The sequence below is a fragment of the Bos javanicus genome, chromosome 18 (assembly GCF_032452875.1).
Source record: "Bos javanicus breed banteng chromosome 18, ARS-OSU_banteng_1.0, whole genome shotgun sequence".
NCBI classification, from domain to species: domain Eukaryota; kingdom Metazoa; phylum Chordata; class Mammalia; order Artiodactyla; family Bovidae; genus Bos; species Bos javanicus.
The window spans coordinates 18,168,172-18,185,181 of record NC_083885.1 but is presented as its reverse complement, the minus strand read 5'-3'; the positions used below and the strand labels follow the sequence as shown (position 1 = coordinate 18,185,181).

Sequence of the window (17,010 nt, the reverse complement as noted above, 5' to 3'; positions counted from 1 at the left end):
ATGTGGGTCTTCCCTGACCAGGTTTCGAACCTGTGTCCCCTCCTTCGGCAGGCAGATTCTTTACCGCCAGACTACCAGGAAAGTCCTTGCCCGTTTTTAGGTAGACAGTTCAGTGGCAGTAAGTACCTTCATGTGGTTGTGAACTATCACCACCATCCACAGATCTTTTCCATCTCCCCAAACGGAAACCGTGTCCCTGTGAGTGAGTGACTCCCCTCCGTCCTCCTGCAGCCCCTGGAAACCACCATCCTCCTTCCTGTCTCTCGGAACCTCATAGAAGTGAGTCATGCCGTCTTTGTCCTTCTGTGACCAGCTCGTTGCACTTAGCGCAGTGTCTTCAAAGGATCCCCCAACTTCTAAGGGAAAAGTATAACATGCCCTGGGCGGGGCTGGGGACACGGGAAAGAGGAGCAGCCTTGCGTCTTCTCCTCTCCCTGACCCTGTCAGTGGAGGCTTCGCCTCACTACCGTCTCTCACTGGCTGTTCTTACTGCATTTTTAGCAAACACAGGCTTGGAGCTGACACCGCCCAGCAGAGAAGGGAGAGACAAGGTCCCTGCCTGCAGCCCACAGCCTAGGGAGGGCCAGGGAAGCAGCCTGGTCATGGCAGGTTGAGGAAAGTGCTAGAGGGATACCTGTGCAGGTGCAGAGCTGAACCAAAACAGGGGTCTCTCATCACGTGGGCAGGAAGGGCTTTCCCAGGGCACAGAAGTCAGAGGCAGAGGAGCTTAGGGAGACAGGAGGGAGCCTCGGGGCCGTGGAGTGGCTGCCAGGAGGGCTGAGCAGGGAAAGAGCTTGGCCTGCTTGGGGAGCTGGGAGAAGGCAGTTGAGGCTTCAGGGCCAGCAGGCGCCAGACCTTGTAGGACTGTCAGGCCTGGGGTCCAGGGCCTGGATTTCTTCTGGGTGTGGTTGGAACCCACTGGGAGTTAAGCAGAGATCTCGCCTCCCTGCTCCCCGGAAGAGAGAATTTGGGATGTGCCTCTCACAGCTCTTTATTCTCCCAGCATCCCACTGCCATGAAGAGGGAGCCAGAGTGGAAACCAGGGCCACTGGCAAGTGGGGGCTGACAGGTGTGTCCCCGAAGTGGTGTGAGTCAGGGCGGGTCAGCTGCGCTATGTGTTAATCGCTTCGGCCACGGCCGACTCTGCGACCCCTCTGTCCATGGGATTCTCCAGGCAAGAATACTGCAGTGGGTTGCCATTCCCTTCTCCAGGGGATCTTCCCAACCCAGGGATTGAAGCCGAGTCTCCTGCATTGCAGGCAGATTCTTTACCATCTGAGCCACCTATGTGAGGAGACAAAAAACCAAAATAACAATAACCGACCCTGAACCATTTTCAGCATGTTGTCAGTGTAATGTCTCTCTGTGTGTGTGTGTGTGTGTGTGTGTGTGTTCACACCAGCACACTGGGATTGGATGGTGTTCATGAATGTGTGTGACTGTGGTGTACCTGTGAGACTGTATGTGTGTGGCTGTCCATGAGTGTGTGTGTATCTGGGCTTCCCTGATGGCTCAGCGGTAAAGACTCTGCCTGCAGTGTAGGAGATACAGGAGATGTGGGCTTGATCCCTGGATCGGGAAGATCCCCTGGAAGAGGACATGGAAACCCACTCCAGTATTCTTGCCTGGAAAATCCCATGGACAGAGGAGCCTGGTGGGCTATAGTCCACAGGGTCACAAAGAGTCAGACACGACTGAAGTGACAGCATGCATGCACACACGTGTGTATCTGTGTGCATTTCATTTGGGGGTACCTGTGTGTGTGTGTTTGGAACCCAGTGGGGGATCGTGCAGAGATCTCCCACTTCCCCTCTCCCTGGATGTGTGACTGCAGGGCATCCATGAGTGTGTGTGTTTGGGGGTGGGCAGAGGAGCCCATCATACCATACTGAGCTCATAAGTGCCCCCAAGGGCAGTCCCCCCATGATGCCCGGCCCTCTCCTTCCCCATGAGGCACAGTGGGTGATGGCTGGGATGATTCTCAACTTCTTTAGAAGAAAGGGAGGTACGAGGGGGATTATCGTCAAGACTCTTGAACGCCATGGCAAACTGGTACTGTTCTCTCAGAGTGCTTGAGGGAGGGGCTGCCTGGAAAGACGGACATTTTAGCACTTCAAAATGTGACCCTAGGGAAGGCGGGTTTCCCAGACTTGCTCCCACCTGGCATACCTGGAAACCCTCAGGCTGCGCCCCTGGAAGGCACCCATGTAGCAGCGGTACCCAGGACCTGGGGGACCGTGCCGGCCTCAGCAGAGCTTCCTCTTCTGTCCTCCATCCTAATGATGGGCCACGTGCCACCTAATAGCACTGCCTGCCCTCCCCACTGCCCTGGGCATCAGCCACTCTGTGTACCGGGAGACACCTCAGGTGTCTGGAGGGTCTCTCAGAATACCAGCAGCCTCAAGCTGGCAGCCCTGGGGGCCAGATGTGACCTGCAGACATGTTTTCATTGGGTGATCATACTTTACACATTGAGATGTTTTGTATATATTTTTAAAAAATCTCCCATTTTTCAGTTTTTCCTGCAGAACCAGACATGCTGGCCACACTGGGCCTGCATTCCCACAGGACCGCAATTGCCCGGAGCCCACGAGGGCTGGCTCTTTCCGGTGAGGCTGGGGTTGCTGGGAGGGCACAGTGCTCGCCGTGCCTTACAGCTTTGCACCTGGCCGGCTTGCTGGTGGACCTCACAGCACCCTGAGCAGCAGGCTGCGGTCCCGTCCGGGCGTGGCTGTGCATGGTCAGGGAGCCCTACCACACAGCCATGTCTCCCCAACATCAGCCTCTGTGTTTCAGTTTATTAACCCTTACTGTGAGTTTAGCAGTAGCAGTGTTAGTCGCTCAGTCCTGTCCGACTCTTTGCGACCCCACAAACTGTAGCCCGCCAGGCTCCTCTGTCCATGGGATTCTGCAGGCAAGCATACTGGATTGCCATTCCCTTCTCCAAAGGATCTTCCTGACCCAGGGATCGAACCCAGGTCTCCTGCATTGTAGGCAGATTCTTTACCTTCTGAGCTACAGGGAAGATCTAACTGTGAGCTTGGAGCCCACTAATAGGGTGTTCCGTGTGCGTGGTGTGTGGTCTTCTTTGACCATCACTAAGACCAGCAGACGTGCCCTCGGGGAGGAAGAGAACACCCTTCCCTCTCGTGGTCTTGGGAGCCCACTCTTCACACACCTTTTTTTTTATATATATGTTTTCTTTTCTTTATCTGGCTGCCTTGGTTCTTAGTTGCTGCACGGGGCTCCTCGTTGTGTCAGGCGGGCTCTCCAGTTTGGGTGCACAGGCTCAGTAGTTGCGAGGCGCGGGCTTAGTTGCCCCAAGGCATGTGGGATCTTACTTCCCCCACCAGAGATCGAACCCTCAACCCCGGCACTGCAAGGTGGATTCTTAACCGCTGGGCCACCAGGGAAGCCCCCCCGTGCCATTTTTAACTGAGCGTCAGCGCTGCTGCCTACGCCTCTCCTCACACTCTGGTGGCCTGTGTGACCCGATTCCCACCTTGCTCCAGCCGGGCGCAATCCTATCGTTCAGACACCCGACTCAGACTCTTTGCGGGCAGGGGGCTGTGCCTCATTCGTATTTGAGATGAACCCCAGGAGCTCGTTCCAAGCAGGCGCTTGGCTGTGTTTAGCGTGGACTTCCCGGTGACCAGGGTCAGGCCAGCGTAGTGTCCCCACCTGGGAGGGGCCCGAGTCCACACGCAGGGAAATCGTGGCCACCCGGCGTGTTATGGCCGAAACCCTCGGTTCTCGGCCCTTGGTCCCAGAGTGTGCTGGGTACCCGGCCCCCGAGGGACCCCACCTCCCTTTCGAGAAGCAGCAAGAGTGGCAGCCACATTAACTCCGGACTCGGGGGGTCAGGCTTGTCGCCGAGGAGAGGCGGATTGGTAAACAGCCCTGGAGAGATTTCACCTTCCTCTGCCCATGACACGGCCATAAACCCTCGTTTTCCCTTGCACAGCTGCTTGGTAAAAGTCTAGTGGCTTGCCTGTGATTCTGTGCTCACAAACAGACCAGCTGGGCCCATTTGCATGCTGAAGTGCAGCTCCCCGGAGCCTGCGGGCCCTCTGGGCAGGTATTATTAGCTCCCTTGTTTTGTTGGGTGACTCTGAATGGGAGCCTGTTTACGGGCTGAGTTCCTAATAGAAGGCTTCAGTTCCCTCCTAATAATCTATTCTCCAGTGGGTTTTATTTCCAAAGCACAGCCGTATAGAACCTGACCCCTTGGGAGTTCATTGGGCTTTTTTTTTTCTTCTTCTTCTTTTTCACAACAACATTTTCTCCCACATTTTCACTCAAAGATATTTTTCCCGCTCCTGGGACTGGTTGTTGGTCACGCTCCCTGCTTCGGGCTCTTGGGTCCTGGGTGCTGGAGAGAGAGGTTTAGAGGGGGTGCTCTCTTGCCCACCTGAGGTCCTTAGAGCAGTGGAGAGGATGAAAGAAAATAGACGTTCAGCTCCTTTGGGGATACGAGCAGCAGCAAAGGTCAAAGGCTCTTTCTCACATGCCCCCAGGTGACTTGAGGTCCGCAAAACTGCTCCTGTTCGGGGTTCTGCCAGAAAGTGGCAGACTCCCCTCCCCGGAAAGCTAACCCCACTGTTCCCCGGAAGCTGGAATCCCCCTCCATGCCAGGAGATCTGGATGAATTGAGGCAGTCACATGAGAGACAGACTTCCCCAGCTAAACGGGTGCGACGCTCACTTCCCGCTGTTCCGGAGTGGCAGACGACAGCCCGTCTGGCTGTCTGGGAGGCAGGGCCAGGGAAGCCCCACACACGTCCCCACGCACGGAGGGGCTGCCTGGGCCTTGTAGGACATCTCGGGCTTTGTCTTAGACTGGCGGGTCACCAGCTTCACTCTGGACCCTCCTGATGCTGAATGGTGTCCCTTCCACACCAGCGAACCTCTCCACGCCCTCTGTGCAGACGGGCAGCTGTCAGCCAGAAAGGTGGGCCGGGAGCGGGGGAAGTGGGGCTCAGACACGTCAGAGCTGGGGCCCCCAGGAGAGCGACTGCGTCACCGGGCAGGCATTTAGAGGGAACCTCGGCCATCACTCACTCCTAATTTTCATGACGTGCATTAGCTAAATTGTGTTCTGAGTGTTCATTCAGCTCTGTTTATGGCGTGCTCTCGAGTGCGCTTACCGTTTGTCAGAAGTGCAAACTAGCGAACATACGAGCCTTTAAGACAGGCCATCTGTTCGTCTTAGACCCTTGGACGATTGTCAAACGCTTCTAAAAATAAGTGCTCACTAGCAGAGAGGGGCTGCCCAGGTGATGCGCAGCGGAGAGGGAGGCGGGCTGCCTGCGCCTGAACCCTCCCCGAAGGGAAAGATACGTGCGGGTACCAGGGGCCGGGAGGGGGTGTTACGGGAAGGGCCGAGGGAGATGAGAGCACGAAGGTCCTACCGGAGGACCCTTCTGGCTGGAGGTGTGTGCAGCTCCCTGTTCCTTGACTCTCGTGTAACTCCACAGCTCAAATACCTTCGATGGCTCCCCATGGCCCAGATTTAAGGGCAAGCTGCCTCGTCTGGCATCAAGGAACCTCATCAATAAGGCCCCCGCCTTCCTTTCCAGGCTTGTCTCCATGGCACATGCCCTGTGCTTCTGCCAAGCTGAATTATTCATTGTTCCCCCAACATATGCTGCACTTTTCACATTTTGCAGACAGACGAGGGCTCTGCTGAAGAGTGGGCTCTGCATACAGACTGCACGGGTGCAGCCCCCGCACCGCCATTACCAGCTGTGGGACCTCCATGCTGTGCCTCAGTTTTCTCATCTGTGAAATAGGGATAGAGAGTACTTAGTCCCCGGGGTTGCTGTGAGGCTTAGCTGTGATTGTTGTCAGGATCCTTCACACCATCAGCCTTTGTCTGGGTGGTCCCATCTCCCTGGAAAGTGAGCACGTGCCCACACACACACGCACACACGCGCTCGCACTAATGCAAATCCTAACCTAAGCAATCCTCAAAAGGGCAGCTTGGAGGCCAGCTTTCTCGTTAAACTCCTCCCAATCAGAAATCAGCTCTCCATCCTTCAGCCATGAGCTGGTAGAAGGCCAGGATACGCCTCACTCTGTCTCTCCTCTGTCTCTGTCCACTGCACACGGCCAGGCTCCATGTTTGCTAAATGAACCAATACCAGAACCTCTCTTAGCCTGAACAGGCCTGCAGCATTAGCCCGAAGGATCTACCTTTTTCCTGGAAACAAATCTTCCCGTGGCTAAGGCAGGTTCTTGGATTTGATCCCCGCTCCTGAAGTCTGCTCTTTGTAAAGCCAGCCTTGTGAGAGCTACTGGGTCGGAAGCCACCAGGGACTGGCCCAGCGGTGGGGAGAAAGGGGACGGATCACAGCCTCTTCCCCAACCAGAGGCAAGTGATGTGGTCAAGGTGAGGCCAGCTGTGATCTGCAGGTGGGGCTGGGTGAGTGGGCAGGTGGGATGTTCTCGGGTGCGGGGCTGTGTCCCTGCACCCTTACATCTGCCATGGGGATGTGAGGCTAAGCCCTGGGACTTCTGCTGTGCACTTTGGGAGTGAGGCTCTTTGAGTTCAGGCCCCTGCCACACTGTGGAGCTGTGAGCTCCTCAAAGAAGAGGCTGGGGCTCCCCCAACTCTGTGTGTCCAGGGCCTCTGTGAACAACTGTTGGAAGGGGTGCGTGAATGACCGGAAGAGGACACGCCTCCTCCCTTCCTTACAAAGTCTCTGTGAGGTTCCCCACCTCACCAGACATCCGACTGTTCCCTGGCGGGAGGGAAAGCAGTGGCTTGTGGGTGCAGAAGTTGTAGCCAGGGGGCTGCGGGGAGGGGGCCATGAAGAGAGGGCCTTTATCAGACCCTGCTGCTCCAGGGATAGGACTGTCCAAGGTGCTGCCTTCTCCGGAGTGGTCCTGAGATCTCGCCAGCCCTCTTGGTGCCATGGGGGTACCAGCAGGAGCAAACGGCCCCTTGCTCCCAGAGCTCATGACACTCCCAGAGCATCATGAACACCGTCTGTGGGGTGTATGGAGCACGTCCTCTTAGCCAGTCTGCAATAACTACACTTAAACTATCTCCTGAGGCCTCAGGGCATCTTAGGATGTGGGCTTGGTTATTGCTGCTCCCTCCACCCCAAGTACCCCACAGGTCAAGGTCACGTGGCTAGTAAGTGGCAGAACCAGGATTCAAACCGAGGAGCCAGCCCCTCTCAGCCCATAAGGGCTCGCCGCCTGCCTTGCCATCCCCCTAAGCAGGGGCTAGCACGAATGGGGCACGTGCGAAGGACCAGGCGAGGTGCCAGGACTTTAGAGATGCTTTGTCATCAGCGTGGCGGGAGCACAGGAGGGGCAGCCCATAATGACCAGCAGTGCGGAGAAATCCTCTCCAGCCCACGCCCGTGCATCTCAGGGGGTGCAGAGCAGTCTCTTATTGCCTCGCAGGCAGAGTTTTCCATGCCACCAGGCACCCAGCATGTTTAAGCATCACTAGTCTTTTCTACTTGACTCTGTGGTGGGTGGGCATCAAAGGGACACCAAGCAGGGTCTCAGACCAGGGGACAGAAAACAGAACCACGACCTGGAGAAGAAATCCTGACCAGGGAGGGACACACCAGTGTGTGTGTGTGTGTGTGTGTGTGTGTGTGTCTGCATGTGCATATGTGTATGTGCACATGATTCATACGCATGCCTATTGTGGGGCCCTGTTGAGCCAGGGATGCCTCCTGGAACAATGAAGCCAGAACAGGACCCCACCTGGCGTGTGCCAGTGTGTGTCTGCGCTTTTGGGAGGACGGTCCAGCCACAGACTCCATGATTCTGATGCTCCCTCACTACCCAGACCATACCCTGGCTTGGGCCCTGGATCCGGGTTATTTTACTGCCGACTTCCTAGTGACAAACAAGGCGGCTCTCACCTAGCAGGGTATTTAGTAAAAAGGTTTGTTGAAAGAATGAATAACTATGTAAATGAATGTGAGGGTGTGACCGAGGGATCCTCCGCGGCCACAGTCCTCTGGGGATGACTTCCACAGACACAGGGTTCACCAGGACCCCAGCCGGGCCCGACCGGCCCCTCTCTCGCTTCTATCCCAGGGAGCTGACGGCTCTGGGCACCAGGCAGAGGCGGCCGGCACCGGCCCTTCCAGAAACCTCCAGCACCAGAGCCGCACAGAGCGGATGGATCTCCGCTGCAAACCAGGGCCACCCACCACCTCCCTCCCGTTCTCCCGTTTTATTTTTCTCACCTGCTCCTCGGCCCACACCTGCGTCTCCCTGGCAGGCACCGAGGCCCGTGTGGATGCCAGACCCCCCCGTCTCTCGGCACCTTCCCCGTCCTTGCCGGCTGCCACCCCCGCCCTCGCCCCGGCCTTTATGAGGCCGGGAAAGTGTTCTTCTGCGGTTCGGTAGCATCTTTAAAAAACGATTTTCTTGCTTCTCGGAAGGGGCTAAATATAGCACAGGCATAAACAGAGAAATAGACATTAAGCTAAAATGCCCTTGTGAGAACCATGCCGGGTGCAAGGAACTCTAAGAAGACTTGATGAAGCTCCCCCATCCCTGGAACCGACCGCAGCTCCAAGCCGTGGGGGTAAGCAGCCCGGCTTTTTAGGGTTATTGAACTGTGCCGTCGGCGGAGCTGCTCAGCGCACAGGTGCGTTAGTGGTTGGTGAGTCCTGGGGACGGTCCCCGCCACCCCTCCGCCCTTCCTGAGGAGGAGCTGGTGCCGGCTTGTCCTGGCATGTGGGCTTCTCGGCACCCCCACCCCCATAATTACTGGGCGGCCTTGACCCGGCTCCATCAGAGCTATCATACTGCACCCAAGTCTGGGCGTCTCTTGGCACATCCCCGCTTCCGCAGTCAGGATTGCGGGCTGAGCCGAGCTGGAGTCATCCTCTCCCTCCCCTATGCCCGTCCCAGGGCAGAGCCTCCAGCAGGCGCTTCACAGCTCAGTGCTGAATGAATTCTGGTGCCTGGCCCCGTCCCTGCATTGAGTTTCAACATTTCCATCTGCTGGGACGTCCTGGGCTTTTTGTTCCTAGAGAACTTCAGGAAAGGAAGTTTCACCCCACTGTCTCAGGACGCTCTTTGAGGAAGTTCTTCCTTGAGTCTAACCGAAAAGCCACCAGCTCCTGCTCCTTAAGAGAGAAAGCTGCTGTTGTTTTCGCCTGAGAAGTGGCATTTGTTCCTGAACTGTCCTCATCAGCGGTCCTAGGCGTAGGTTCCCCCCTCCAGGATTTCTGTACCTGGCTGAGCTGCTGTGGACCACGTGGGTCACACAGGCCCTGCTCTTGGCATCTTGGCAAGAGGCTGCTTCATTATCCAGAGAGCCCCGGACACCGCTTTTTCCCTTGTTGCTGCTGGGTAGCCCTGAGGAGTCTGTGAAGATCAGACATCATCTGGTTTTCTGCTGCTTATGAAACAGAGTCCACGTTCAAGGGCATTCAGGGCTCCCGGCAGTCCTCTGTGACCTCTGTGCTGGGATCACCCCACTGGTGCCTGCACTGGTCGGGCTTATTCCAGCCTCCATACCTTCCTCTATGCTGTGCCCCCGCTTTGGACTGTCCTCTCCCCTTACCATGCATCCTCCCTGTACACACCTTCATTTATTTATCCTTCCACTGATGCAAAAATATTTACTGTGTCTACTTGGTATCAGACTCAGAATCAAAATTTGAGAACAAAGTCAGAGCTATACATGTTTACCTTCTTAATACCCCCCTCCCCCCACAACCCCGTGCAAATCAAGAAGGACCTGACCGCACCCAGGGAGCCCGGGCAACAGGGCACTGTTAACTGACTGGCTGTTGGCAGGGTGGGAGAGTGAAACCACCACATTGTTCTTTGCTGGAAGCTGCACCTGTGACACCGCTGCTGGACGTGGTGGGCCCAGGGGTCCGATCAGCACAGTGAGCAGCCCTGGGCCAAACTCGGTGGGACTGAGAGAGGAGATGATGCCATCCCCCCCCCCCCCCACCGTCTGCCGCTCAGCAGAGGCAGCCAGCCTGGCACCTGGGAGGCACTTGCACGTGTGGGAGGTGGGCTGGAGATGCCTTGAGTGGCTCCTGGGAGGGGAAGCAGAGGACTTCAAGAGGAGCATGGTTGGGAGGAGAGAAGGGGTGGGAACTGAGTGAGCAAAGGCCCGGGAGCTGGGAGGATGGTTTGATGTAGGGTGGGCTCCGCTCCCTGCAGGACCGGCTGCCTATCCCTGCACAAGTGCAGGGAGAGGTGCCTCGGCTGGAGGGTGGGCGTTCCCATGGAAACCGCCGCATCCCATCTGTGGCCTCAGACAACCTGCCTTGCGCCTCTGGGTCCCTGACACCCCCACCGAGGTGCCAGGCCAGGATGGCAGAGTTGTTGCTCGTGTCTGGAAAGGAGTTTGGATGATCCACAGACTGGGTGCCCATGGGGAGGTAAGGTGCTGTGGGAACCCTGCCGTCTCGCTCAAGCCCCTGGCTCTCTTGGATCCGTTGCCACCCCCTCCTGCTTCCTGGCTGGGTGTATTTTAGCCTGTCTGAGCTTCAGTATCCTTTTTACCATGTCCTACCTTGTAAGCCCGCAGTGGGGACTGAAAGAGGTGTGCCTTCAACCACACAGAGCACCTGTGCTGGTCAGAGTCCGGCCATGTGGCCTGTGCCCCGGAGCACAAGGAAGGAGGCAGCAGGGCTTGGTAGCTCCGAGCTGCTGGAGTCAGCAAGCATCTGCCGTGTGTGGTCGGGGCGCTGCCTCTCCCGGCCAGGGTGCTGCCTCTCCCGGGCCGTGCGATTGCCGGAGGGGTTGGCGACATCACCAAGGAGACAGCAGCCATGCCCGCCGTGGGAAGCGGCTGCCGCAGGGGCCCTGGGCTGGGGAGCGGGGGTGGCCCCAGGCCTCCCCGCGAAGCTGCGGGCATCCTGTGGTCGCCCTCGCAGTCCAGTCCTGGAGCCCAGGAGAGAGATGCAGAGCCGCGCCTGACCCCTGGTGGTCATCGGCAGAACTGCAGGAGCGGCTCCCAACCCTGGAGGAGTCGCTGCGCTGGAGGGGCGCCCAGGTCTGCGGAGGCAGTCCATTCTTGGGGAGCTGCTTCTGTACGGGGGTCCTGTGCTGCTCCCCACGGCGGGGCTTCTCTGGCCTGGGTGGATTCCGCTTCCTTTCTCCAGGTGCCATGAGATTGAATACCACCTGAGGCTTTGATGAGATTGGTCTGGATTTGGAATACAGACCACTGAAAAAGAAATAAAAAGATAGGCTCTTAAGAGGCCAAACGCCAACCCCAGCCCCAGGCCACTGGCTCCTGGGGAAACACCTACACTGCCTTTCTGCTCTGGCTGGCATGAGGGAAGAGCTGACTTGGGCCATGGAGAGATGGAAGCGTTTAGCCAGAGGGTTCCACCCAGGCCCTCTATTCCCAGGCAGATTCGAACTGTACACAAGGTCCTTCTGGCCAGAGCACTGTCATATGACGGCACAGGCAGGCTCCCTCCCCCGGGCCCTCCCGGCGTGGGTGGGGGGTGACCTGGCCCCTGCCTCCGCCATAGGCACTGCGGCCGCCCACTGTCTGAGCACATCGGCGCCGCTCTGGCGTTTCTTGGCTGAAGAGCTGCATGGCACACATGCTGTATCCCTCCACCAGGCTCCGAGCATCTCCCTGGAAGGACCGTGGAGGGGATCTGGGGGAAGCCTGCAGGCGATCGGATATAATTTCCTCCTGATCATTAGAGCAAAAGGGAGATGGAGAGGTGAACAGGGATGTTTTCAATAACCCCTGCCTGCGCAGCCTTTCCCCTCTCCCTCCAGATAGCCAGTCCCCGTGGTAAGACCTGAATGGTCTAAAAACAAAAATTCACAGGGAGCCCAGGTTGGCAGCAACAGGAACCCATCCCCAAGCCCCGAATCAACTTGGCGTCTTGGCTGCTGCGTCGCCAGAGCACTTTTTCGTTCTTGCATTTTGTTTTGTCATAATCGAGATGCTTTTCTGTGGCTCTCGGCTTAAATGCACCGAGTGGGAGGGGACGGGCATGCTCTCCATTCTTCTGCCTTCATGCGTGTCTCCTTTCTTCGCCTTTGCAGAACCACACGATGAGCCAGCATGCACAGTGAGGGACCGCTCGACAGGACTCCTCTCCGCAGAAGGCTTGCCGGAGACGCCGTGGGGAGGGCCATTTGAACATTACATCCAATCAAAGTGTCATTTGCAACCCAGATGTAAAACTCTAATGATTTGGCCATGAGGCGCTGCTATTATAAGCAGCTGGAAATGAATATTAATGGCAGAGATTAAAAGTATTCCATGCTCAGTATTTTTTATTGTCCTGCTACAGCTAGTGTGCTTTTAGAGTTTCCGCCGCAGACTACATTTCTAGAGTTAGAGAAACCCGCTTTTGGAAGCGATTGTCCTTTGTTCCTTCATGTATTATATTGATAGTTTTTTTTTAAAAAAAAGGATTAGTGTGATTTTTTTTCTTCGCTTCTTATTTTTCTTTCTTGTTTTTCTTTCCCCCCCTTCTGTTAACTACTTTTTAATTGCAATTCTAGGTAATTGTGCATCGTGATGTGATTGCTTGGCTATTGTCTGAATATTTCCTTTTAATTTTTTTAATTAAAGACTAATGCTTTGATTGGATTTGCCAGTTCACCGGACAGTGATTAAAACTATGTAATGAATATAATCGGTTTCAGTGCAACTGGATGGTCTGCTTTTAAATGTGACTTAATCTGACCGCAGTAACTAGTACAGTTCAATAAAGGGAATCCATGCGATTAGCATCCGCCTGCCTGGTTCTCTCCTCCCCAGCCCAGGGCTGTGTGGGGGCTGTCGTCACCTACAGGGTATGTTCCTGTGGATCACACATGCTCATGGGGTGTGCTTGGACTCGGTCACTAAGTCATGTCCAAGTCTTTGCAACCCCATGAGCTGTTGCCTGTCATGGCTCCACTGCCCAGGCAAGAATACTGGAGTGAGTTGCCATTTCCTTCTCCAGGGGATCTTCCCGACCTAGAGATAGAACCCAACCTGCACACATTAGACCCAGCTCCTCTTGAGAAGGAAGAAGCATAGCAACCTAATGCACACAGACCAGATGAGCTAGTAGGGGGCACCGAAGTCAGAGCAGGAAACACCTTTGACTGCCCTGGTCATCTCATTTATGTGTGGGGAAACTGATGCCCAAGGATAAGTGAGTGGCTAAGCTGAGTATGTTAGTAGGGTGGCTCACGTTCATCGCTGCCCCTTGGGTCTGGCTTTCCTCAATGCTGGATGCAGCTGGTTACGTACATCCTTACCTAGCCAGGACTCCAGGCAAGCTCCAAGTAGGAGCAGCAGTTTTCCAATCACAGAGGTCTGTGGGATGTGGAAGGTGCTACCAGTGGCTGGAGCCGGACTCTACTGGGACAAGTGAAGTACCTAGGATGCAAAAATCTCAGGGGGGCCTGCTCTCAGGGGCCCGGACAATGGGTGTCTCCTGACACTTCGCACCCTTAGGTGCCTTGCTTGCCTCACTTCCTCTTGGTCCTGCTGGCACCCTAGGGCTCGCAGCAGCCTTAGCTTCCCACAAGCCTGTCCTCCCATGCCTCCATCATGCTGGTGCTCAGCCAACTTGTCAATCAGAGCCAGGGCTTCAGAACCTGCATGGGGAAGCCCTTCCTTGTTAACTTTTCACAAGGGGCAGGAAAATCGGTTATTACCCTCTGCAGAGCAGAAATGAAACAGGCAGACAGATTGCACCTAATTATAATGAATACTAAGTCATGGCATGGAATTTGGAGCCATTATACCCAGCATCTTCTGACTCCCATATTGAGGGGCTTCTGTAAGAGTTCCGCTTGTTGTCACCACATGTAATGTCTGACATGAGCTGTTAGTTTTTCTAGAGGTATTGTATGCCTGAGAATCTCAGATTGATTGGGCTTCTGCCAGTATTGGACAGAATGGAGCAGCAGCTTTTTTATTTCAGGGCTTCTACTTCCTGGAAGCCAAACATGGTGAACTCTAGTTTTCAGTCATCTGGAAACTTGACCATTTTAGGGGGAGACCTCACGGTAGGCATCAGTATTGCCCAAAGTGTGGCGGGCCACAGCCTGGGGCTGGGGTAGGCTTCCCTGAGCCCCTAGCCAAACCTGCCTTTTGGACAATGATGTGACTGTGGGCAGGATCAGCGTGTCCTCGGGGCTTGCCAGATCACTGTCTCTGGGCCCTCCCAAGTCTGGATTTATCCCGAACCCCATGGAACCCAGGTGAGTCTTCAGTAAGTACCAATACAAGATTTGATTTGACGGTTGGTGGTGTAGGGCTAAATTAGTCACTGCCCCCATTAAAACTACAGCGGGGGGTTTAAGAGCTTTTCACGCCGTGTGGGAATCAGCAGCGAAGCCAGAGGATGCCTTGGGTAAGGAGAGAGGCAGCCTAGGGGACCGCGAGGTAATGAGGTTTATGGCGATGACAAGGCAGCCAGGGAACCCCACCGACTCCCCCCTCACCCTGGCCCCATTGTTCTCGGGTTGGCTCTGCCCCCGCTGCTTCGGCTGAGAGAACCCCTCGTGACTTTGTGCGGGGCAGGGGCTGGTAGGGGGAATGGGGCGGTCCTTGCTGGGACTGGTATTTGTCACCACTGGGCAGTGTGGGGTGGGGGTAGTGCAGGGCTCTAAACCTGTGCTTTGGCCCCCACCCTCCCCTACTTTCTTCTAGTCAAATGATTTAAAGCTAGGATGAGCCACCTTACCTCTCAGCTCTGCGGGATCTGGGAGAGTCATTGGGAGGCTCATAGGAAAGGGTGCTACAGCAAAGAAGGGCTGAGCACAGAGAAAGACCCGGAAGTGGCACGGTTACTGTTAGGAGGACAATGAAGCCCGACACAAGGTGCTAGGGATAAAGGGATGGATGGGTGATGTGATGCTTGCCTTCGAGAAGCTCACATTGGAGGGACCCCTTTCAGCAGAGGGTGTGAGGAATCAGCCGCGAGCAGTTTGGGTGCAGGAGTAGGGCGTGACAGTGGAGAACAGGTGGGGTGACTGGAGGCCTGACTTCACTGGTGCTGGGTTTACATGTGCAAATCATCAGTCTAGTGGCTCTATGAGCTGGAGAAATTTAGCACAGGCTGAGAAATGGACCAGGACCCCGGGACCACCGATCCCTGCTATTAGGTACCTGCCTAGAGCTTCTGGAAGCAGGTGAATAAGGGTTTTGGTCTCAGTGGAGAAGCCACCATAGGAAGAATCTTCTCAAGTTGCCCCAGTCATGGAGTGTTCCTTCTAAACTCACAGTATATTTAATATTGAACTTTCTGCTTGTTTTTTTTATTCCCTTCTAAAATGTACATTCTTAGAAGTGGGATCTGCACTTACAAGTGTTCAGTAAATGGACCAAGACTTTTTTCATTCATTCATCCAGCAGACACTTACGGATCTGCTCTTGTGTGCCAGGCATCGCACAAGGTGCTAGGGATAAAGGGATGGATGGGTGATTCGATGCTTGCCCTCGAGGAGCTCACAGTCACATGACAGTCATTTAATAAACGAGCATGCCAGTAAACACCGGCAGTGCACGCTCACAAGCACTGTGATGGGAAAAGGCTGGACTGTGAGGTACGTGGGGGACCCATGTTAGAGGCAGGCCTAGCTGAGGAAGTGACTTGTGTTCCGGCCTGAACAATGAAAGGAACTCAGCCATCCACAAGCACTGGGAAAAGAGTGCAGTGAGTGTAAAAACCCCAAGCTGGAAATGGCTGGAAGTATCCTTAGGGATCTCAGGTCATACCAGGTTTCAATTTTAGATGGATTAATACAAGCCCACAGAAATTCAGAGTCTTTTCCAAGGTCACACAATTCAGCATAGAACTGAGACTATAATTTGGGTGTCTTGCCTTCTAGCCTTGGGTGTCTGACTCCCCTCTGCAGCCATTTCTATTTGTTGAAGGGAAATTTGATTGAATAATTATTATTATTATGAATAAAATGACATACTATGTAGGAAAGACTGCTGGCTCTCCTTCTTTTGCTTAATAAATTAACTCTGATTTTTATCTGAGCACATGTTACCTCAGAGAGGAGAAGAGTCAAATAATATACGCTATCTGTCCTAGAAGATGAACATGGCCATATTACTACTGGTGATTATATTGGGCTATAAATGGGGTAAAAATATGGTAGTATATGTAAATTCTAGGAATTGTCCTTAAAGAGAAGAAATGAGCTCACCCTCCTACCTTTCTTGATGGCTGGAATATTGATGCAATAGCTGGAGCTCCAGAAGCCATTTTGAACCATGAGGTAAACTAGACATGGAAGCCTCACATGGGTTGAGCAACAATATAGAAAGAGCCTGGATCTCTAACACTGTCAAATGCATACTAACTCTGTCTTGCTTCCCCAAAGATTTCTTGACCTTGAGAGAGAAATAAACTTCTCTCTTATTCAAGCCATTATTATTTGGGTTCTTCATTATAGTTGAATCAATTTGTAAATACAACAAGTTGAATATATATATATAAATGGCTTCCAAGTAGCAGCAAATTTAGAAGTTTCAAGGAAAGGATATGGGATAGTTAACAATACCTGAAGTCTAAGAAATCTACCTCAGTGACCTACTATAATCAATATCTATTTGGGTCTTAAGTTCATGGGGTTGGGCTGATCTGGGCTGGGCTTTGTTAGCTTGGCTGATCTGATGTGGGTGTCTGACTCTTGATTAAAGTGGGATGGCCTTGCTGGGATGACTGAGACACCTCAGCTCTGCTCTGCATGTTTCATCCTCCGGCCAGGTAGCTTGAGTACATTCTTCTCATGGCATTGGCCAAAGAAAAGAGCAGAGCAAGCCCACTTGTCCAAGAACTTCAAACCTCTGCTTGTGCATGGTGTTTGCTCACATGGCCAAACTAGACTCAGGAGCAAGGAAATAGGCCCCACCTACTGATGGGAAGAGCTGCAAGATCCCAGCAGCTGGGATTCAGGGAGGGATGGAGAATCAAGGTCATTAATACAACCGGTCTACCACAAAACTGAAAGGCCTCCCTCTCTCCTCCCAAGGCAAAACCTGTTGGTAGTTATTAAGTACCATCCATGACCA

At 54.4% G+C, this 17,010-nt stretch overlaps 1 protein-coding gene across 3 annotated transcripts in view; it reads left to right on the top strand.

Moving 5' to 3' along the window:
- The window catches only part of ZNF423 (zinc finger protein 423), a 345,767-nt gene extending 333,051 nt beyond the window's left edge, over positions 1-12,716 (top strand). For all 3 annotated transcript variants that reach the window (XM_061387117.1, XM_061387119.1, XM_061387118.1), the window contains one exon: positions 12,021-12,716. In XM_061387117.1, the coding sequence (XP_061243101.1) occupies positions 12,021-12,050 (30 nt within the window). In that variant the 3' untranslated portion in view covers positions 12,051-12,716. The remainder of the gene's footprint in view (positions 1-12,020) is intronic.
- Positions 12,717-17,010: the final 4,294 nt, after the last annotated feature.